At 47.6% G+C, this 22985-nt stretch overlaps 1 protein-coding gene across 5 annotated transcripts in view; it reads left to right on the top strand.

The window, feature by feature from the left end:
• SLC8A3 (solute carrier family 8 member A3) overlaps positions 1-22985 on the top strand; it is a 115385-nt gene that overhangs the window by 3622 nt on the left and 88778 nt on the right. For 4 of the 5 annotated variants that reach the window (XM_075030524.1, XM_075030526.1, XM_075030525.1 and 1 more), the window contains exon 2: positions 17209-19020. In XM_075030524.1, coding sequence (XP_074886625.1) covers positions 17255-19020 — 1766 coding nt within the window. In that variant the 5' untranslated portion in view covers positions 17209-17254. The remainder of the gene's footprint in view (positions 1-17208; positions 19021-22985) is intronic. The other variant, XM_075030528.1, reaches the window with a different exon arrangement.

Genomic DNA, 22985 nt, shown 5'->3' with positions numbered 1-22985 from the left:
ATCTCTGAAGCCAGGAAATTGATAGTTGTGATGCTCCGTCTATCATCACCCACTGTGTTTAGGTATTGTGACATAGATTAATATTATTGTTGATTTACTGTTTAGATAACGGTAACTCCTAAAGGCATCAGCCCGGTTGGGGGCCCATGTTTCGAAGTGCCATACAAATGTCTAATAAATTGTAGTCTTTGTCCTGAAGAGTTTCATGCATTGAGAGATACATGAGATCACAAGCTGTGCTTGGGGCACCTTTAAAACACCTTCTGTCCTGCTGAGCTCGGCATTTGCTGATTTCAGAGGTGTGGGGCTGTGGGGTTTGGGGCTGAAGACGAGCTTGCTGTCCCTGCTCACCTCCAGAATGAAATCCAGGCACCACCTCGAGTCCCCTGCAGCTTCAGCGGGCCGCTGGGGGTCTAACAGGGTATAGGCAGTAGCTGGCTTCCCTCCTTCCCCTCTGCTTTCTCCGCCCGAGTGCTTTACATTGCAAGCTCTGGTTGAGGGCCATCATGGATGTGTGTGCACGAAGTTCAGCACGATGGCCCCCCAGTCTCCCCGTAGGCGTTTCTGGTCACAGGGTTTTGCAGGAATAGCAAGGCATCAGGCGGCAGGGCTGCGTCATGCCATTCAGAAGGTACCATCACCACCCCATCTTGCCAGTGTTGCGATGAGAAGACCCAGGTGCCGTTGTTCCTGCGGTACAGCATCAGAAAGGAATTAGTTCACCCCATAAGACACATTTATAAACAGGTGATGATCATGCCCCCGTGCTCCTTCAAGTCTCAATTTTCTGGTAATTCTGTCTTTAAATCCGCTTGCTGGAGCCTTTGATCACACAGCTGAGCTGTCGTTGATGTCTCTGACAGTTGACATCATGGGAGAGAGGGGAGCTTACGGCTCTTAACATTTCTTTTATGATAGCTTGTTTTCTAACGAAACACTCCAATGAGGATTTTCCATCATAATAAAACACGGAGCTTTTCCAGAGCACTCAGATTTAGGGAGAAGCTTCTGTTTCTATTCAGCATTTCCATTCACTAGCAGATTATTTCAAGGCTGCAAAACTGGACTTGCTCTGTTTGCTGCCTTCCTCTACTCTGCTGTCTTTTTACCTAAGCCTCCTAACTCAGGACAGCAGCAGAGACAGCCAGGTCAAGAGCGATCAGAAATACTAAATATCCTATGCTGCTGGGCATGTTTTGCAACCAGGGAGGTATCAAAGAGTTTTAGAAACTAGAGGCATATGAGACTGCATTGCCACTGCTTTCACCGTTACCCTCTCCTAAGCTGGTACGTGGAGGCTGTCTCAGAGTAAACAGCAGCACTCTCCAGCAGCAACGCAGAATACGGTTTTAATCAAGAGAAATGTAGGGATGCAGGGACGTACCTGTGAGAGGGCATATAGATCCGACTGCTGAGGTTGTGTTGAAGGTGACACGTCCAGGAGTGAACGGGGACCTCCTCCAGTGCCGACACGGCAAGGTGCCCTGCCAGCGTGTTCCTATGCTGCGTGCTGGTGGAAGCTGGTTTCCTTCCCCGGGCCAGAGAGGGGGCAAAAGCAGGGAGAGCTGGAGCACGTCTGCACCTCGCTCTGCGGTCAGGCTGCAGCTCACTCTGGACGTGTCCTAGCTCCCCTCAGTGCGAGCAGCGGTAGGAGAGAGTCTGTCACCAGGGTCCAGGCAGGCTGTGAAACCCACTGCTGCCCCAGTGCCGCAGCTCCCCACACCCAAACTGGGGAAGGCAGCGCTGCCTCCGCCGTGCACCGCTGGCCCAGCCCGGCTGGTGACGGATAGGGACTTGGAGTAACGCTCTGTGTGAAGAAGCCATCCTTTTGCCCTCCGTACTGTTTGCTGTCAGGAAAAGTTGTTTTGGGGCGTTAAGGCCTGGACGTCTTGGGTTTACCACCTTGAGGTGGACCTTCCTTGGTGGGAAGTAATATCTTGATGTTGAGCTTAAAGTTCACCTTAATAAGCACCTTTATCCTCTTCCATGGTTTTGGCTGGGATTACTCAGTGACCCCTGAACACGCATGTTGGCTGGGGAAAATGGAGGTGGAGATGCGTCTCTGCCTTTGCGTAGCGGGACGAGGCTGTTAAATGGTCCAGGAGGTGTTGCAGGATTCACCGCTGCAAGAGGCAAACCTGCCCCTGCCCATACAGCTAATGCCCCTGCCGTGCTTGTCGTTTGTACCTTGGTTTCTACAGCCTTCCCACCCTGGCTGCCTGTTCTGCTCCTGTCCCACCCCCTGCAAGGTACCGGCACGGTGTGGCACGTGTGGCCGGGTGGTGGGTGCAGCTTGCTTTTCAGCCGGATCGGTCCTTATTCATGGCACAGCCATGCAAACAGTTACGCCAACAAAAAAAGGGAGGGCTAGCGCAGAGTGGGAACAACCGACCAAAGGTGGAAAACGTTTGGTTTGGCTTAAGAAGCCCTGCTTCCACCTGTAACGCTGCTGCCTGAATTGCCTGCAGCAGTTAAGGCTTGGAGTTGGTTCAGCCTTCGAGTCTGCTCTTGATGAGACCCTGGTCCTGAATGCAACTTAGCTACAAAGAACCTAAGGGTGACGGGGTCTGCAAAGCACTTCTTAAGCTATTAAGAGGCACGAGAATCAGCAAAAAAAAATAGAAAAAATAATTTTTAACATAAAATCTTCCCAAGAACATGCACAGGGCTTGATCCCGATTAAAAAAGAAAATCAAACAGAGAGTCTAGGCCAAGCTATTTCTCAAGCGCAACATGCCAAAGGGACTCAGGTTCTTCAAGAGGAGAATAAAATGAGAACTTCCCCTCTGCTCTCAATTCTTTCAAGTCCCTTGAAAGCTTCACGCTAGCACTCAGCACTTCATCAACAACAATCTCTCCATGTTGAAGCCTCCAGACTGCATTCCCTGGCAGTGCGAGCGGGAGCGGCGCCAACTGTTTTATTAGGTTTGCACCCACGAAACCCACTAGCAGGGAAGGACCTGACTCCTTGTCCTCACGAGGCCGCAGCGGGCTAAGTTTGTGCTGCTGCCCGGCGCTCGCCGAGGGTGCTGCGCTAAGCCAGTATGTGAGTCCCGGGGCGGTATGCCTGCCTCGGGGCTAACTGGGCACCCCTGTGTGAGGACCTGAGGACCGGAGTGAGGTGGAGGTCTCGGTAGTGTTGTCTTCAAGGTGCAAGGCGAGGTGGGTCTCTCTGTGCGTGCTTTTCCTTTGCGAACGATCCCCGGGAGGGATAGTGACATGCTGCTGCCGTTGTTTTGGCAGCCCCCAGACAAGAACGAGCCTTTCAAAGCTTGCGTTGGAGGAGGCAAGCAGAGGGGATGCTGCTGGAGTTGGATGTGATGGGCTATTCTCCTGTCTGAGCCTCTTGGAGATGGGTGCACTAGACATTGCCCTCACATAAATTACCACCTGCTCTGACTCTCAAGGTGTCTCTCATTTTTCCCTTCCATTTTAACCTTCCAGAGTAGTTTCAGGTTCACTTCTTCTAGTAAATGTTTCCTTTTCTCTAACTTAAATAATCCATCTCCCCAAAGCTGACCTGACAGATGTTTCCCCTGCAGTGACCCTGCGCGCACAGCACACTTCATGAAACCCTGGCTTCCATGGGGAAATGCAGCACCAGCAGTGACCCTGCTGGTGTCCCAGCTAAAAATAAAGCCTGTCCCTCCTGGCAGTGTTGGGGTTTGCTTTTAAGTAGGTAGGCAGTTTTACCCATTGGCTGCACTGTGCTCTTGTGCCAGGCGGAAGGCACAGCTTAACCTTCAGAGCACGGCGGAGCTGCCTCCCCTCTGGGGAATCGCACCGGGAGACTGAAGGTGAAAAGATGCTCAGCACCTACGTCACTCCCAAAAAAATGCCGGCTTGCCTGTTGCCTGCCTAGATCCATCTCCTTGCTGCTTCATGCATCCCAGTGAGTCACGACCATTCCTCCTTCCCCCAGCTCTGGCCTTTTTCCTCCTCTGCTTTTCCTTTTCAAATATATAGATTTCTTCACAATTCTCCAGTAACTGCCCCAACTCCCCACTTCCCTTAACAGCTCCATGCCTTCCAGTTTCCCAGTCTTCTAACAGCATCCCTCACGTGTTCGACCCCCCATTTATCCTCTGTGTGTGGCTTTCTGCCTGTCTCTCAGGTCCATATGGGCTTGGCTGCTGGGACAAAGCAGGAGGTTGGCCCAGTCTGGACCACTCTACATGCCCGTTAGCGAGTTTCACCAAAACTGGTAACGGCTGAAATATACTCTGGAGCAAGAGGAGGGATGCATCCTGGCTGGTGAATCTATGGATATCTTGAGTGTTTCCATGCACATCTATTCTTCCTTTGAGTCTTCCAGTACTTATCTTAATTCATTGCTTTTGGTATTGAGTTCCACAGATTGCACAAATGCACAGCCTAGAATTTAAAAAGTTTCCAGTGCCCACTAGATAAAATACCCTGAGTCTGGGAGCTTTCTGTTGATGTTAGCCTCGAGCTTCTCTTGGCCTGGTTGACCAGCTCTGTCCCTCTGACCAAAGCTGATTTCCCAGAGAAGGCTGAGGGAGGGAACGTGGGAGTTGTGCTTGGTTGTGCCAGATTCCAGAAACCTCAGCTACCTACCGTTGCAAAGAGAGCATGAAAAGGTGGCACGGTCATAATTTGCAAGTATCTGTGTGGGAGCCAACAGCTACCAGGCACGGGGGGCTGGCTGCAATCACCTTGGACAAAAGGGAGGTGGTCTCTCAGATGTCACGTTCTTACGCCCTTCGTGAAAGGCGTACCAGGGGTGCTGGGGGCTTGCTGAGCAGCTGGCCAGCACAGGGGGCTCAGAAGGGGCTGCGCAATGTGCTGCCTCTTGCTTGGCTGGAAGCTGGCCATGGGAAGGACCGCGGGGTGCTGTGTGGAGGAACGGTCAGGGGAAGGGGCACAGAAGTGTTGGTGTGCGTGTCGGCGGGGAGAGCAGAGGGCCCGGAGAACGGGCAGAGGAAGGATTGCTGCAGAGGGGAGGGTTGTTGGGATACAGGGCTCGAATTCATTGAAACCCCATTTTTATTCATTTGTCTGCTCATGGAGCTCCCACAGCAAAATGGATTCATTTCAAGGCTTTGCCTGTCTTTAAAAGCAACCATCCTTTTGTGAAAGAGCTTTTGTGCTTGTTCTTTTACCCGTTTGTGTCACTGACCTGAAGGAAATAGTAATGGTGGCTCTGCCCGGGGCAGCGCTCTCCCTGTCCCACTGCTCCTCTCCTGCTGGCGTTTGGGGACTGTTGCTCCCATTCTGGGCAAAGCATTTTCCCTCACTTGTGACAGGTTTCCCAGATGACAGGAGTTACTGTTGTCAGCGAGGGCAGGAAAGAGCTGGGTTCAGGGCACCGCTGCAGAAGTACGGCTGGGCAGGAGAGGCTTTCTGGGCTGAGGGAGCAGCGGGGGGTAGGGGCTGAGAGTGGAGTAAGGGTGTGAAATCAGGCCGTTCATTCCTGCCTTAGCTGCTGCTCAAGTCAGCCCCCCACTGAAACTCCCAGCAAGAGAGGGACCCTGCAATTTTCTTGCCTTAGCTTTGTCTTAGGAGAGATTTGGACTTCAAAGCAAGTAGCGCACATCTCAGTTTTAATCTTCTCTTTGCAGAAATGGATGGGATGATAATTTCTGCAGTGCCTGAAGGGGACTCGAGCTCCTCAGTAAAACTGATGGAGATGCGGGACTACTAGCATCCATCATGGAGGCTGTGCCCCTCAGTGGCAGGATAGAGGCTGTCCTCTCTCTTTGCCTCGGTGGCTTAAATAGACCCTACAGTGGGTGGCTGCGTGGGATGAGCATGTTATCCAAGCACCTACATTAAGCCAGTGACTCCTGTCGTTGTACCTCCAGGATGAGGCACTTCAGGGTGCTGATCCAAGGTGACACTGGGCACATGGTGGAGAAGAGAGACTCCAGGCCTTGTTTGCTGAGGTCTGGGGCTGTGGGGGGGAAGGAGGATTTTCTCCTTCCCTTCCCTTGTTTCGGTGCATTTGGCTGATATGGTCATCTCCCATGACTCAGCTGCTCCTGTTGGCAGGACTAGTTGTAGCAAAGCCGGGGCCAGCACAGAGCATTGGGAGGAGGGAGGAACCAGGGTGGGATGGACAGGAATACGGTTGGTATGGAGGAAGCAGGATGATGCCCTCCAGCCGATGCGTGTGACATGAGTTGCAAAGGGGAAATAGATGAAGCTTTCCTTTTGGAGGTTTATGGTACGTGAAATGTTGCCAAAGCTCCTCAGGCAGCTCTTCCAGTAGAATAAGCCGGCCCTGCTGGCTTGGGCTCATTGGACCTATGCTGATTTACGCCAGAGAAAATCTGGTCCTTAGGACCCTCTCTCTTTCCTCTCTTGCCAGCCTTCAGCTGAGGGTATGCAAGTTGACTGGGCTGGAAAGATAGTCCTCATTTTTAAGATGACTTTGTGTGAAAGGAGTCTTTTGGAAGGGAGGGTCAAGGGAGGGAAGCTGGTGTAAGTACTGCTCCGAATACAGTGAAAATGCTATTTCTTCCACTTTGGAGATAAACAACAGCATGGTTATTATGTACTTTGCCAGGAAATTCTTCTGATACATGATGCCCTGCATCCAGTTTTCAAATGTTCCTCATAGTGTCTAAGTTAAGACTTGCTAACTGCTGGGAATTAGGAGGGTATCATTGCAGGCGTGTTAGAACTGGCAAGGGAGGAGCCTCATCCTTTTCAGACAAGGTGCTTTGTTGTATGCACCGCTCGCAAGTTGGCATACATGTATAGGTAAGCTTGATTTTTTGAATCTCCTTGAAGGATCAAGTCACTTATTTGCCTGTCTTAGCCCTGTGCTTTTTGGGTGTGGGACCTGCCCAGCGCTCTTGGGAGGAACCAAGAAATAAACCTCATGTCTTTCTTTGGAGAAGACAGCAGTGGCCTCTTGTAGTCATGTGTTTGGTTTTCTGCAGGAATTTTAAATCATGTTTAGGTGTCCAGTGGAAAATCTGTCATTTCAATGGGGTCAGGGTATCCAAGCGGGTTGAAGAGCTGCTCCATTAAGCTTCTAACTACCCTGTGAAATCCGGTCCTTTGCGACTCCTTCGGCGAAATATCTGAGACACATTGGGACCACAGATGGGGCAGAGGAGGAAGTTAGCGCTGTTTTAACAGTGAGAGAGAAAATGTGGGTCCTGAGGGTGACTAGCTCCAGACGATATTTCAGATTACCTACCCTTGACTGGGCAGAGTGGGGCAGCCAGCCAGGAGGGCAGACCTGCAGTTGAAACACAGAGTGAAAGGAAAAAGGTGAATAATCCTGTCTGGTAATGCCATAGTGAAGAACAAATCTCTGCCTGTCTTTGCTATAGAGATCAGAGTGTCATACGGCTTTATGCAGCCCAGAAGGAAAGCCATCGGAGGGCGGGGGGAGAAGAAATGAAGGTGGGGCAGCAGATAGCCTGGAGACTGCTGCCACTTACTGTAATTGCCGTAGCAGCTCAGCTTCCACTGTTTGTTGTCCATGTCATCTCTGCAATTACCATATGGTAAATATGACTTGAGTCTCTAGCAAACAACAGAGCTAATATTAAGAGAGATTCTGTAAACAGCTAGCGCATAAATGAACAAAGAGCAATAAACAGCCTGGACTTATGAAGAATGAATTAATCATGTAGATGTGAGGGTTTATTTTTTTTAAAGCAGTTGCAGAATTAGCAGCTTTCACTGAAGGATTAAGATACCTAAATTGTCAATAAGAGATACATGGGGATGTGTGTCAGTAAAGTGTGAGGGTGCTGTGTGAAATCTTATTTGATAACTGTATTCAAATGGGGGAATTTACAGGTTTTGGCACCTTCCAAGTGAAGTGGGAGGTATTTTGAGGATAACCCATAGCTCAGTGCATTTTTCATGCCACCTGCTGTGCTCAGATCTGCAGCAGCAGTGAGCGCCTTACAGTGTATTTCCCTCCTCTCAGCTGGAGACCCCGACTTTCTGGTTGAAACGCTGGAAATCTCTGCTTTATTTCCACACCTGCAAGTCAGCACAGGAGTGCAAGCCCCACCACGGTGGGGACGCGGCGCACGGGCAGCGACCTTCCAAAGTGAGCAACACAGGGAGCTTCTCTGCATCCATCTCGATTTAATCTTTGTGACAGCCCAGTACCGGATGAAAACCTGCTGTCCAGCAGAGCTGAGGGGCGAGACCTCACCGCCCAGGCTCAGCTCTCCTGCTCCAGCAAGAGCAGATCTGCCGCCGGCGTCGGTGGGCGCAGGTACTGAGGTACGGCTCTCCCAGACACCCGGCTGCTTCTGACCGCCTCGAAGATGGAGAACCGAGAAGAGATGAAGATAAATGAATAAAGGGCAGCTTGGGCTAATTTATAAAGATTAAAATAAATTTGTGGGCTTTGGCCAAAGAATAACTGCAGAGGAGAGCAGCTATTTACAAGTATCTGAAGCATGTAAATCTCAGGCAGGGAGGAGAATGGTTGAGAGTGCTCCAAGGACAGGATAATGAGAACTAGCAGCATAAATTTTCTTAATTTCATCCTAAATATAAGGAAGACGGCTAAAACCTCTGAGATAAATTACATCATGGCAGAGTCTCTATGGGAAGTTGCGGAAATGCCATCACTTGGGTAATTTAAAACTGGTCTGGACAAAGTACTAGGAAATAATGCTCACAATGGGAATAATGCAGCGACGGCCCCTGAGGCATGGACCAGACAACTCTTCTGGCTCTGCTCTAACTAATTCTGAAATTAGTGAAACCTGTGCTAATTGGGCTAAGCGAGAGCCTTTCCCATCTACCCCATTTCTGTGCCAGTTGCACGCAGGAGCGTATAAGTCTTCAGTCTAACATGACAAATGACAACCGCTTGTTCTTCCCTGCAGTGGTAAAGATGATTTCTGAAGTGCAGCCTTCTCCTTCTCCTCTCCCCTCCCTGTTTTCTGCCCAGTCTCCCACTGCCCTGTTTGTGCTGCTTCTGCCTCCATTCACTTTTTTAATATTTTCTTTCTCACTGAGTCAGGAATGAGCCGTTCTGAATAGACTTGTGGAGGGCTTATAATTTCTGTTGTGTGTGATGTGGCATTTTTGGTAAAAACATATTGTTTGCTGTATTTGAACAACAACAACAAAAAAAAATCAGAAAATTTCTTTTTATTTTTCCTTGGAGGAGAAGTAAAGAAAGAAACAGGCCCATTCTGGCGGATCGAGCAGTGCGTGCCCCAGCTGCTGGGGTGAGCATCCAGCGTGGCTGGCTGGTGGCTGTACCAGGAGCCCATGAGGCAGCCAGGGAAGGGCTCCTTGCCTGGCTACTTGTTGCATCAAATCCGGCACGTCACATGGTTTGTTTTGTTTGCCTCAAATGAGTGTTTTCTGTCAGAAAACTTAGATTTTTCTTAACTAAATCTGGACCTAAAGAGGGTGAGATATGACAACAGCAGCTTTTCCTCTTTTATTTACCACTTAACCCACCTTTGTGTACAAATAACTACGGGCTCTGCAGCACAAATGCACTGTTGACAACAAATCCTAGGGTCTTTAATTGTAGCTGTTGCAGATCTGTCACCAGAGTGCTAAAGAAATGTCACAAGTTGCCGCTGTCGTCTTTCCTCTAGGATGCTGTGAGTCACTAGGTGATAAGTTGCACTCTGATGGCGGCACCTGAACCAGCAGTATAATATGTCCGTGAAGCAGGAGCAGTAAATAACACACCCTGTGTGCTGCCAGGGGCAGTACATAAAATGTCTTTTACTGACAAGACGTTTTTCCTCATACCGCTGGAATAATTTTTTTTTCCCTAACCCCCCCGCTCCCCAAATGGTCTTTGCTGCTCTTTATAACCCAGCGAGACAGAGAGTGATGAAAACCAGTGCCTTGAAGGCTGCAGCGGAGGAGTCGGTGCCTGTTGCAACCCCACGTGTTGCCGGGTGGCCGCTCCAGGTTGTCTCCATCAGCCGCGGTCCGTGGAAGAGGCAGAGAGTCACCGAGCGCGTGACCCAGTAACGCCACTTCTTTAGTTCCCTCAGCCTCCTAAACCTCAAAGGAAGGACTTTCAGCCTCTTCTCTGGGCCTTTCACATCATAGGCATAAAATCAAGGGCCTGAAGAATGCACTTGAAAGTACCTGCCCTCTCAATTTGGGGCCGTTCAGACTGCGAAGAATGGTGTGTTCAGATGCGCACCGGTATTCAAGCACCTCAAGGCTTGAACTGTGTTTAGAAATACCTCTAAATGCAATAAAAAGACTGATGTTTGAAGATCTGCCTCTAAATGTGCAATGGAGGCTTCCCAGCGACTTCCAAAAGGTCACGACGGTGACTTTTTGCCAAATATAAATGCGGTTGCCACCGAAGCGCTACAGTGAGCTCCCCGCGCAGTTTGTACACGGGGTGCGTTTGTTCTGGCTTCCCATGCACTAACACGGGATGTGGTCGTGGTGAGGAGGCCTGGACTCCGTACCTGCGCTTTTTACTTTTTTACTGTGAGGGTGACTGAGCACTGGCACAGGTTGCCCAGAGAGGTTGTGGAGACTCCATCCTTCGTCCTCGAATATCCTCCTGATATTCCAAAGCCAACTGGATGTGGTCCTGGGCAATTGGCTGTAGGTGGCCCTGCTTGAGCAGAGGTGTTGAACTAGATGACCTCCGGAGGTCCCTGCTATCTCCTGTGTGAACTGGCTCCTTGAAAGTCCCGGAAAAACAACATGGAAATTGTGTAATATTCATGAAAAGAAAAAAACCTCATCTATATCAGAGCAGATAATACTGCTTTTTAAGCAGGAGGATGGCCACTACTAATCTATATGTCAGCCTAAATACCAGGTTTTGTTTTCTGAATGTAAAAAAGGCTACAGTTCTGGGGGAAAAAAAAAAAATGAAAAGGGTAATGCTTGCTGTCCCTTAGCCTGAGGAATCTCAGACATAGTGATGTGTATGGGGAGTGGAGGAGCAAGCGCACCGTGGCTCCCAAGGAGTCTGTGCTAGCCCGCACCATAAATAAGGATGGCTCTTAGAGCGTGGCTGTGGCCGCCCACTGTAGGGTTTCCTTCAGTGTCTGCCACCTCTTCCTTTATATGTCTGTGCACAGAGTGTAAACCGCAGCTCCTATATCCTTACATATCCATCTATCCTGTACAGATATTTTTCAGCTGGGGTGAGAGCAAGGAAATAAAATGCCCGGCCAGTCAAGTGCAGCCGATGCAGTATTGGAAGGGGACAATTAAGTACGGGCATCTTTATGGATTAGCTATTTATGGCACTGCTTCTCCAGGAGCATCACGGATACTAAAATACAGAAAAACCATCATGGACCAGTTCCCTGGGGCAAGTTGAGTGCTTGGAGGTTGCTCCTAGCCGTGCACAGACTTGTGCTCCGTTTGGGTCAGCCGGTGGGATCACCAAATGTAACTGGATCCCATCACTGAAGAGTTTTTATAAGGAATTAGTAGACTTGAGTTGTTATGTCAATTAACACCCATCTACCATGCTAGAATGATAGGAACTGCTCAAATCAGTAGAGACACCAGCTTGTAAATATTAAAAGACTTGCTACGAGAGCTGGGTTTTTTTATGGTAGTTTTTTGCATGATCTTGAGAGAAGAAAAAGGCTGCTTTTGACAAACACCAAGGGAGTTATTCTGTAGGCAGCTAATTCTGGGTTTTGGCATGTTTACTGTGAAGTGCAAAGCAACAAGCACCTACGGCTCCCCGCCATAACTTTTCCATAGAGCCAAACTGCGGGAATCTGTCATGGCATAAGCGTGAGTTATAGTGCTTTTTTCCTTGTAAAACCAAGCTGGTGTGGTAGTAGGGAGCTAAACCACCTATTGCTGTGCAACGACCTGTGTAAAGTCAGCTTGGGGTCCTTGGTTGTGCCATCAGCATGATGGTTTAAGGCCTGGTCTGTGTTTGGAAATTTGCATTTGTCTGACAAAATGAATCTAATTACACTGCTCTGGCTTTTGGCTTGCAGGTAAATCTTAACTTACACTCTGGGTACTACTCTTGTCGCCATGAGCAAAGGGGTCAGTAGCGTTTGAATGGAGATGATTGAAAAATATGCTTTGTTTTGTATTAAATATTTTGTTATGCTTTTATTTGGGGGGAGGGAGGAGTGTGAATTAGGTATAATATCTCTTCTGTGGAAACTCAGTTATTTGTGTTCTTTTGCAGAAAGGCTCTAATTTCAATTTTTGCTGATGGTTATCAAAAAAACCCATGTGCTCAATCAAAAAGCTTTTATGTGCTTTGGAGCTGAGGAATGGGAGGCCCTGTTGTTAAGCTGAACCTTGTTTCTGTCTCCTCCAGCTTTGGAGCGGGGCTATAAGATGACACTAATAGCAGCTCAGTATCTATCTGCTCTGTTCTGGGATGGATGCTTGTCAAGTAGACAAACCCCTTGATCTTGAGATGTCTCTGTCTGGCCCTCGTGCAGCGCCCACGCCTGAAGGGGGCTCGCCCCGTGCTCAGATCTAATCAGCAGCCTTTCCTGGCTAGTCTAGAGTCGGGGGAGAGAGAATATATGGTCACAGATGTACTCGTGGGTCTGATTTATTTGGGGGGTGGGAGGGAGAGTGGAAGGAGAGGGAGGTGCCAGACGACTTAATCTTATTTGCAGGTCAAATCCAAAGGCTTTTATGATGGTTTAAGGGGAATTTTGCCTAAATAAGAAATTAAGAGGGACTTAGAGGTTTGCCTTTGGTTTTGTATTTAATGAGCAGTGATCTTGGGAACTTGGTATGTGGAGGTTACGTGTTAGCAGCCATCACTGTGCTATGTTTGATTTCTTGTCGTGAATGCTTCCTCTTGCCTTTAGAGTCATGTAAGCAGCTGTATACAAAAAGCTAAATGATAAGGGATCAGTATAGCCCTCCCAGCTTTCTACCTCACTGTAGGTCCACAGCAGACAAACCATCAGTCTTCTGAAACTCAGCTATTATAAAAGATGTAAGGAGCTTGGTAGTTGCCTAAAAATCATCTTCTGTTGCAGGCTTATTTGTGACAAGCATGGTCCTTGCTACTTTCTGGACTGTCTCCAGAAGCATTTCAAGAACTGATCTTTTTATTTATGGGTTCTATTTATGGATTTATGGATCACATGGCCATTGTCAACTCTTGTAGAATAAGGAGTTCCCCCTGCTAAAATAACTGTTACACATCTTCCCAGAGCCTTGCTATTGAATGCTAGCTCATTCTGGTGCAGCGATGCCTGCAGCGTTTTGTCTCTCTTTTGCATTGATTGAATGCTTTGAACTTATCCTTGAACTTATCCTACCAGATAGGGGACGCTATCTGCTCCCCTCGCTACCAATGCCCTTATTTGCCTGTATTCAATGTGACAGCGATAGTGGGACAGAGACCTGTGGGAGAAAATGGTGTCTCATAGCAAAGAGGTAGCGGAAAAGATGATCGTCATGGTATAAAGCCAGAGATCACCCAACACCAACTGACTTCCCACTGTTGCTGCAGCCTCCTGTTGCTTGCATCCCGCAGGGCCAGGGCAGCGCCGCTGCTGGGATGACACCTCTCTGCGCCAGACGTGGATGTGTTTTGCCGCACTGGCGTCGGAGGAGTGACACCGCGATGCCTCCTGGGGGACTAGCAGTGACTCAGGGCTGTGCTGCAAGCCCTCCTGGAGGCTCGGTCCTCGGGGCAGGACTCGCGCCCAAGGGTGGCTCTTGTCACGGGTGGCCCTGCTGAGATCAATGATGCTGCTTAGGGGAGGGGTAGGGGACGTGTCTGCTTCACGCTGGGCAGGCCAGGGCTACGTAGATCCCCTCCAGTGATTTCTGGACTGAGTTTAGTAGACATATCTGAGGGAAAACTTGCGCCTTGTATAACCAACCTTGCTGACCTAGAGCTACAGAGTGAGTTTTAACTCTTCTGTCCTCTATCATCTGAATGTTAAAACTGTTACCTCAATGTTTTATTAACAGCGGTTTTAAAATTTAATAGTTTTATTCTATGTTGTAAAGCACTTTTGCACCAGTTCCCAAGGGGAGGATGACAGTAAGAATGCTTCACTGTGTTTTTCAGATGGGTTAGGTTAATGCTTTTCATGTTAATGAGCACATATTAAGATCTTATTAGACAGTGTGTCTGTGGGCAAAGTTCCTGTTGATCCCACTGGGGAGTTTTATCAGTGTCAAAGAATTGCAGGATCGGGTCATTATTGTATCATTTTAGAAAATGATTGTGACCTCCACTTAACGTTAAAATGTTTGTCAAAGCAAGTGAAAACCAGTGAAGAAAAGTATTCCCTAATTCTGAGATTTTAGTCCACAACCCATAACCTCAGTTTGGAGGTCCTAACACTTAAACAGAGGCTACCCTGGTAGAGGTTGTTTCTGAAATAATGTACGATTAGTTTGGGGAATAATAGTAAAATTACTCTCTGCTTAAAATGAAATTAAAAATTCAAGGAGGACTGGCAAGGTCCTGGAGCATGTTGAGGAATGGCTAGCTATAGAAACCATCATGGCATTACAGAAGGTAGACAGATAGTGTTAATTACAGAAGGCGGTTGTCCCACAGGGAGGGAGGTTGGTGGTAGCAGTGATTTATTTCAGAGCGCAGTTCAGTCATTGTACTATTCCTAGACAAGGCTCTGAATTAAGTGATACTTAGACTTTTAAGTCATTTTTGACACCAAATTTAGGTGCTTGAGTCACGTAGATGTTTTTGAAATTACTCCTGTCTTTCTGTCAGCCGTTTCTACATGGCTGATCTTGGAAGACACAGCACCTACTGGCTGCTGTACAGTTAAAGTAGGAGCTGGGAGCTGAAGTGTCAAGAGGTTGGTGGATACCTGCCAGCGATTGCAGTACGTAAAAGGATGATCTGATGTGCCCGGGGTGGTTTTGGAGCTGCTGTGCTTATGCAGTTGGTCTCTGTGTGCACCTTGACTCAGAGGCACCTGGAAGGTGTCATCTCACTGTGCATGTGCACACATCTATCTTGCGGCCCAGAGATCTTGGGCTTGCTGCTCGTAGCCACTCTGCACGTGTTCAGTGGCCCTTTCTCGGGGATTTCCCAACACCCTGCAGCCAGAAATCTGGTAAAATACCATGCGGAGCGGGAGGGAGGACAAAACGGGAGCGTCAAACTGACCCCAAGTTGATGTGCTGGGTATACTCCTGCCTGCGACCCCGAGCTAGGCAGGCGGTGAGGTGTTTTAAGGAGACTTCAAGGCTGGGGCTGGCTAACGGCCCTCCCTCGGGCTGAGGTCCCTCTGATCCCCGGGGCTCAGTCAGGCACCGGGGCTAGGGTCGTCAGGCAGATAAGTAGGCGTCGGAGAGGGAAGGTGAGTAGGCTAACGCGGGAGAATCTCGCTTTTCTGCATTAGTCCAGGTAGCGTGAAGGAGTGTATTGTTTTTTCATATCAAGGGTGTCAGATATGGATTTGTGATCCTGATACTGCATAATCAATTCTCTCCCCTCCGCTGTGCTTTGTCAGGAGCGGTTTTGTTCATTTGCAGTCCTTGTTCACGCTTTCCTTCCTGTTTTGCTTGTCTTTATAGATTTTTATCTGAAAGTTGAAAACATTTTTGTTGATACCGGGAAGATTGCACCCGCTTTTGGAGAGCGGCGAGCGACACAACATGGTGATAAAATAGCCATTCGAGATGCATTTGTTAATGCTGATAACATTAAAATGTTTCCTGGAATATTTACAGTGCAAGGGAGAGGGGAGGGACCTCCTCAACTGTTCGGGGGCCAGTTAATGTCTTTGCTGCCATCTGAAGGTTAGGCATCTGCTCCAAACTGACTGACTGGGCACCCCCCCGAGACCACGGAGAGAGATGGGAAGGGACAAAATCCTGCCTGGAGATGTGGGTCTTAAATACATCTTTTGGGTCAGAACAGGGTGGGACAGGAAGGATCGTCCCCTGAGAGCGACTGCTTCTTTCCCCTGACTACAAAGTGAGCCTAAGTGACTTCATTTGACTTACTGCCCAAGATTTAGATAGTTACAGGAGGGGAAATGAATCCCAGCCCTACTGATTTGGCAGTACAAACCTCAATGAAAGTTGTGGGAGTTAAGGCTCTTGAACCTTCCAAGTGCTGTAGATAATGCCACTATTAAGTTTGATGTTTCCTGTGAGATACTTGGCTGTGTCTGGACTCACAAACGTGATCTGTCAGCTAAGCCTGAGACCAAATTCTTCCAGAGGCCTGTTATAAAGGAAAGAGAATAGTGTGATCCGTGACAATGTGAAGGGTTCAGAATCCAATTTTAAGTGGTGCAAGCCCTACAGCGATGTAGTCCATAAGTAATAGAAGGCATTACTGGGCAGTGATATGCCAAATCTACGTGGTACATCGATCAGCTCCTTTGTTTTTGCATGGTATTTTAGGTTAGAGATTACTTTCATTTTAGAGGATATTTGAAAATGTATCAATTTCTTAGGGATGCAGAAGGAATGTTGGTGGGTACCTGCATTTTGCTCTATCTTCTGGGTTCATAAGCACAGCTTTTTCTAACTGTGGTGGGTTTGTAGGTTTCTGTGACCATTCAAAAGCAGGATTGTTGATGTAAAATGTGATCGTCCAGATCACAATGGAAAGGCTAGTGAAAAATGGCCTTTGGCGCTTTGCCGAGCACGAGTCCTCTGCCCTGTTTCTGGGCTGACATCTTCACCTCCTAATGTGGAGGCCCTGTGCCTCAGAAGCTTAGGGGAGCCCTAGGACCCTTCTGGAGACTCTGCAGCCTATTGGGAGGGTCTGGCTGTGGGGATGGTTTGGCCACTAAGGCACTCCATAATTCATAACTGAATTATGTCGCACAAATGGGCTTCATTTGGAGATTGCTCACTCACCTTAAAAGGTGCTTCTTGTGTTACTAGTGATTCCTTTACTTGTCTTATTCTCTGGGTGGTGACACAGAGGAGCCTTTAGATTTGTTTTCTCGTGCTAGGTTGAAGTGCTGTGTGCTGGGGAACACCACGGCATCATTAAATGAGTGGCAGCTGAGCACTCAGTACTCCTATTGCAGATGTTGTAGGTCAAGAGTGGGCTATTATATATATACACACTTTTCCTCTGAGTTACTTTTCTAGCAATTGATCTTCATCTGCTGGGCATGTAAATGCTGCAGTTTGTTAGAGTCCCTGCTAAATACCTTCTTCAAAGTGACAGAGAGACAACCCATGCATCTCTACCAGTACTCTTCAGTGGTGAGATACTGAAGTGCGTTTGGGTAAATGTTGCATCTTCCTTTTCTCTCATGCTTCCCTCCCCCCTCTCTGTTTTGTTTGTTTCAGGTTCTCGGCCTTTTTGGATCTACACAGTGGAAGTTGCATCTTGTGTATGGCGTGGTTAAGCTTGCAGCCTGTCACCTCAGCCTTCCTCCATTTTGGGCTGGTTACTTTTGTGCTGTTTTTGCATGGTTTGCAGGTGGATGCTGGCCTGACGGGAGACTCAACCAGTTCAGTACAAAACAGCTCGTGTTCAGGATCTTTTGACTGCAAGGAAGGTGTTATCCTGCCAATATGGTACCCAGAAAACCCATCCCTTGGGGACAAAATTGCCCGTGTTATCGTATACTTTGTAGCATTGATCTACATGTTCCTTGGAGTCTCCATCATTGCAGATCGTTTCATGGCATCTATAGAGGTCATTACATCGCAAGAGAAAGAAATCACTATTAAGAAACCCAATGGAGAGACCACGACGACCACCATTCGGATTTGGAATGAAACTGTTTCCAATTTGACCCTCATGGCTCTGGGCTCCTCTGCTCCTGAGATCCTTCTGTCTCTGATAGAAGTGTGTGGGCATGGATTCATCGCTGGAGACCTGGGGCCGTCTACAATTGTTGGCAGTGCTGCTTTCAATATGTTTATCATCATTGCCATCTGTGTCTATGTGATCCCTGATGGGGAAACCAGGAAGATAAAACACCTGAGGGTTTTCTTTGTCACAGCTGCGTGGAGCATCTTTGCTTACATCTGGTTGTACATGATCCTTGCTGTCTTCTCTCCAGGTGTGGTTCAGGTCTGGGAAGGCCTGCTCACACTTTTCTTCTTTCCACTTTGCGTCCTTCTGGCTTGGATAGCAGATAGGCGTCTGCTTTTCTATAAGTACATGCACAAAAAGTACCGTACTGACAAGCACAGGGGCATTATCATAGAATCAGAAGGTGATCACCCGAAGGGAATTGAGATGGATGGCAAGATGATGAACTCCCACTTTCTAGATGGAAACTTAGTGACTCTGGAGGGGAAGGAGGTAGATGAATCTCGCAAAGAGATGATCCGGATCCTTAAGGACCTGAAGCAAAAGCACCCAGAAAAGGACTTGGACCAGCTGGTAGAGATGGCTAACTACTATGCCTTGTCTCATCAGCAAAAGAGCAGAGCCTTTTATCGCATTCAAGCTACCAGAATGATGACGGGAGCTGGCAATATTCTGAAGAAGCACGCAGCTGAGCAAGCCAAGAAGAGCACTAGCTTGCATGAGGTGCGGCCAGATGAACCTGAGGAATTCATCTCCAAAATTTATTTTGACCCATGCTCCTACCAGTGTCTTGAGAACTGTGGTGCCGTTCTCCTGACAGTGGTGCGGAAAGGAGGGGACATGTCCAAGACCATCTATGTGGACTATAAAACAGAGGATGGCTCTGCCAATGCCGGTGCTGACTATGAGTTCACAGAGGGGACTGTTGTCTTGAAATCAGGGGAGACCCAGAAGGAGTTCTCAGTGGGAATTATCGATGATGACATCTTTGAGGAAGATGAGCATTTCTTTGTGCGGCTCAGTAACCTCCGTGTGGTGGAGAGTGAGGAACCTCCAGAGCTCAGTAACTCCCCGTACCCAAAGGCCATATTGGCTTCTCCTTGTGTGGCCACAGTGACTATACTGGATGATGACCATGCTGGCATCTTCACATTCGAGTGTGATGTTATACATGTCAGTGAGAGCATTGGTGTGATGGAAGTCAAAGTCCTAAGGACATCAGGTGCTCGGGGTACAGTCATAGTGCCATTTAGGACAGTAGAAGGGACAGCAAAAGGAGGTGGAGAAGACTTCGAAGACACCTACGGGGAGTTGGAGTTCAAGAATGATGAAACTGTGTAAGTACCCCAATTCATTTCTGTTCCTGAGACTAGTTTTGGTGTTTAACCCCACATGTTGCATCCATTGCAGGTGAATGCTGACAAGGGACAGGCTCCTTTCTTCAGCTTTCCATCAGTTTCCCTACTTACCTCTTTCAGGCAAGAACCGACAGCAGGATTTAAGAGCTTAAAGCTCTTGTCCCTTCCCTCTTGGGAATAACAGTGAGGCTTAGAAATGCTTGGGGGGGGGGGGGAAGGGCAGATAGGAGGAAAGTATATCATTCTTTGAGGTCCTGTACTAAAGCTAAGGGTTAATGGAGAGTTAAGGTAGAGAGGAAAAAGGGCAAGCTTTTACCTGGCTGGGCAAATATGGGAAAGCCTCTTTTTCAATGCCAAACATAGAGTGCACAGGAGTTTATTGCAATCCCTACATGAAAAGTTTACAACAGTTATTCCCAGGCAAGCAAGAGCTGCTCAGCAGACATGGGGCTTTATTTTCATAGGAGCAACACATCATACCTGTGTCCCTAGGCTGCCTGTGCAACTTGCAGGTCCATGTGGCAGCTAATTCACAGCATAGGCACAGCTGCAAGCTATTCTGCTGGACTTGTGAAATCCTTCCAGCCTTTATGTCCCTATGTTCTACCCATATTCCTCACGACACCTTCTCTATGATCGCAGTATGTTTGTTCTTTTACTACCTGTGGGTTTTCCCCTTGTAAAATACCATGGCAATTGGCAATAATGGTCTAAAGCACTGCAGCTCACAGCCTGTCCATGTGGCTCCATGACCCAGTGTTTTCATACAGAATAAAGAAGGGAAGCGGAATAGTCTGCACCAGTCCTGTTAATTCAGCTCTTTTATTGTGTACAAAGTAGCTGATACAAAGCTAGGAAGTAATAAAGACCAGAGAGGCGATAATGTCTAATTGCTTTAAGTACCTGCTGTTAACATTAGTGAGGAATGAGAAAAATCCCTTAGCTGAGTAGGGAGAGGGAGAGGGGTGTGAGCCTGGTGCTAAAACTCCCTGGTGTTAAGTGCCTAGGTTCCTCTTGTTAACACCTAATCACTTGAGCCATCAAAGGAAGAATTGCTCAGACTTGCAACTGGCATCAGAGAAAGGAAATCTTTGTACCAAGCCTCCCAATACAGTACCTGAAAGGATGTTAATATATTAAATGCTATGGAGCAGAGATGCCCTAATTCAGTAGCACCTTCTGCCTTAGCCCACTAAACCATTTAATCCAGCTAATATCCACAGTCCTGTTGCTTGATTATAAGTATGCGTTCTTCCTGTTAAAGGAAGAGAAGCTCCTGGTTGGCTGGCTTTAGCCACTATCAGAGATGGAAGAGGATCAGCTGTCCTCATCTGGCCTTTTCAGAGAGATGGGCCGTGCAGGTTAGTCTCCTTAATTGGGCCGCAAGCTGATTTCTCTAGAGAAAGTGAAGGAGAATGTCAGACATGTGGTTACAGCATCCTGTGAGTAGACCACTTAAAATATAATGGGTCCTACCTTGCTTCAGCTAGGTCTTAAAGAGACTTTTCTTGCTTGAAGAAGACTCATCAGTGAAGGGCCAGCAGATTTGGGGTACCAGAGAATAAGCCCATGAGCCATCTTACTCCAAACTGTACTCCCTTTCTTTCATGTTCCGGCTGATGGAAGACTTCTTTTTATTTTGAAAAGTGTTACAGAAGGTCAGAGCATACCTTCATAGTTGTTTCACTTGGGTTAAACCCAATCACATTCAGCAGGACCACGCGCATCCTTGTGGGACGGACTGTAATGAAAACAGAGGCAGTCCAGAAAATAAATATATCTAGGTTGCTTAACACTGTGTTTTGTGACCCAGAGAAGGTGCCCTAGAGGACAGATGAGACATTTGCAGTGTACTTAAAACTGTGCCCACACCTAATGCATTGATGTGACTTTTGCTTCTGCATCAGAAGAGTGCTGGTAGCAAAGCCTGCTAGCCACAGTGGCCATGGGGACCATATGGCTAGTAGAGATTAATTTATTTTAAAGCTAGAATTCATGTAGCTGGCTGAATGTAGCACTTAATCAAAGTAATAAGCCTAACAAGGAAGGAGATCATGTCAGCCAGCAGGCTGCCTTTCTTCACTCCCAGTTTTTTAGATCTCCAGATCTTCTGGGAATGGAGTTTTGGGCTGGAAACATGTGAAGGTAGTTCTCAGTAATCAGCCCTGGGCCTTTAAATTTAGTGAACACAGGTCAGTTGCTGTACTTTGCTTCTCTGAGGTGCAGGTGGAAGCAGCTGTAGAAACCTGGAAGCAGTAATGGGCAGGTTTGATCTCTTCTTCCTTTTTTTTTTTTTTTTTTTTTTTCCTAAATCCAAATGCAGAAAAATAATTTTGAACAACTATTTAGCCTGCAAACAAATTTGAGGTGATTCAGGTTTGAATTTGGAGTGCAGACCCATAATGCTACTATTCCAACAAACACTATCTAGTTTTAGGCAGCCCCGTTTGGGAAGATAGGTGGATAGGGTGTTTGGAACAGTTTTGAGTGACTGGTCGTGGTATCACTGGGTCCAAGGCTGTATGAAGACACTGGGTCACCAAATAGCCAGGGGGTTGCCTGGCTGAATATCTGAGGCTCTGCCTCTTAAATGCCTTGCCGCCGAGGGGGATCGCACCACCAGGTACTGACATCCCCTGCGCACTGAGGGGGGGACAGAGGGTCCCCAAAGCCTGGTGCAGAACGGAGGGGAAAGCGGGAAGCTTATGATGGTCAGTAGACAACGCTAAGGACAGGGGGCCAGAAAGCAGTGACAAGTTAATTGCTCCCCGCTTCAGCCTACTACTGGTTGGGCCGTCGCCTAGGAAAGGTGAAACTTGGGCTCTGGTTTCCGTGCTGGTGTCGGAGCTGCGCCTGGATGGAGTCCTGCCTTTAACCTTGTCATTCTCCTCATGGAGTCACTTTGAAAAGATTTTTGACTCATGGAGGAAGGAAATGAATTAACAGCATCTTGCAAACACGTAAGACAGTGCTAAGGTTGCTGTGGCTATGCATGTATGCTAAGGATCTGCAGGACTACAGCCACAAAGAAACACTGATCGGTGTAAACTGGAGGAGAGTGAAAACTTCACTTCATGCTCTCAGCTCGTTCTCTGACACACAAATTTAAAAATTTCAGCTTGCGTTCTGCAGTGGCAGGTGATCTGTAAGTAGTTTGTAGGTCAGCCTCCTTAAGTGTAGCAATGGCTAGATTAATCTGAGGGGCACTGGATTACGCAGCATCCTCGGGATTAAACTATAGGAGAGGTGCTGCCATCTACTAAATCCCCAGGGACAAGGATAAGCACTTTCCCTGAAAACTAAATGGAGAAGGGTCTTCACTTAAATATAACAAGATAAAATAAACTGTCTCAGGGCCGTTTTTAAGAGGCTTTCCCTAAAATATGTGGGACTAAGAAAAGCTGAGTTGATGCAAACATTACAGAATGAGAGGGAAATGGATCCTGCCACCGGGTCTTGCTTATTGCTTCTGTGATTCTTTCTAGACTAACATGGTCAAAGTTTCCTTACTCACATTTGGGTGGGAGCACAAGAGAAAGCAGGCTGAGATGAGGAGGCTTGAACCAATGCTGTTATTACTAAAATATGGTCCCGTGCAGAGTGTGTGTGTGTATGGGTGTGTGTGAGTGTTGGACAGCTATAAATCAAGCCATATAATCCTGAACACTGTCATCTGCTGAGAAGGGAATTGATCAGGTCTCAAATATTTGATTATGCTGCCTCTTTTTCTTAATACACTTGTTATTTCTGAAGTCCTGCTCCAGTGAGGGTCACATATGACCTAAGCAGCTGAAGCAGAATCCTAGCTCTCTTATTGACTAAAAGGAAACTCTCAAAAAATCAAGTCCAAAACTTAGGTTTGGGTGGGGTTTTTTTTTTTGGTTTGGTTTGGTTTTTTTGCAAGATGACCAAACACTTTTCTATTAAATGATTTTTTTATGGAA

This window comes from Buteo buteo, chromosome 6 (genome assembly GCF_964188355.1).
Source record: "Buteo buteo chromosome 6, bButBut1.hap1.1, whole genome shotgun sequence".
Classification (NCBI taxonomy): Eukaryota; Metazoa; Chordata; class Aves; order Accipitriformes; family Accipitridae; genus Buteo; species Buteo buteo.
The sequence above is the reverse complement of the archived record's forward strand: the minus strand, read 5'-3'. Positions and strand labels throughout refer to the sequence as shown.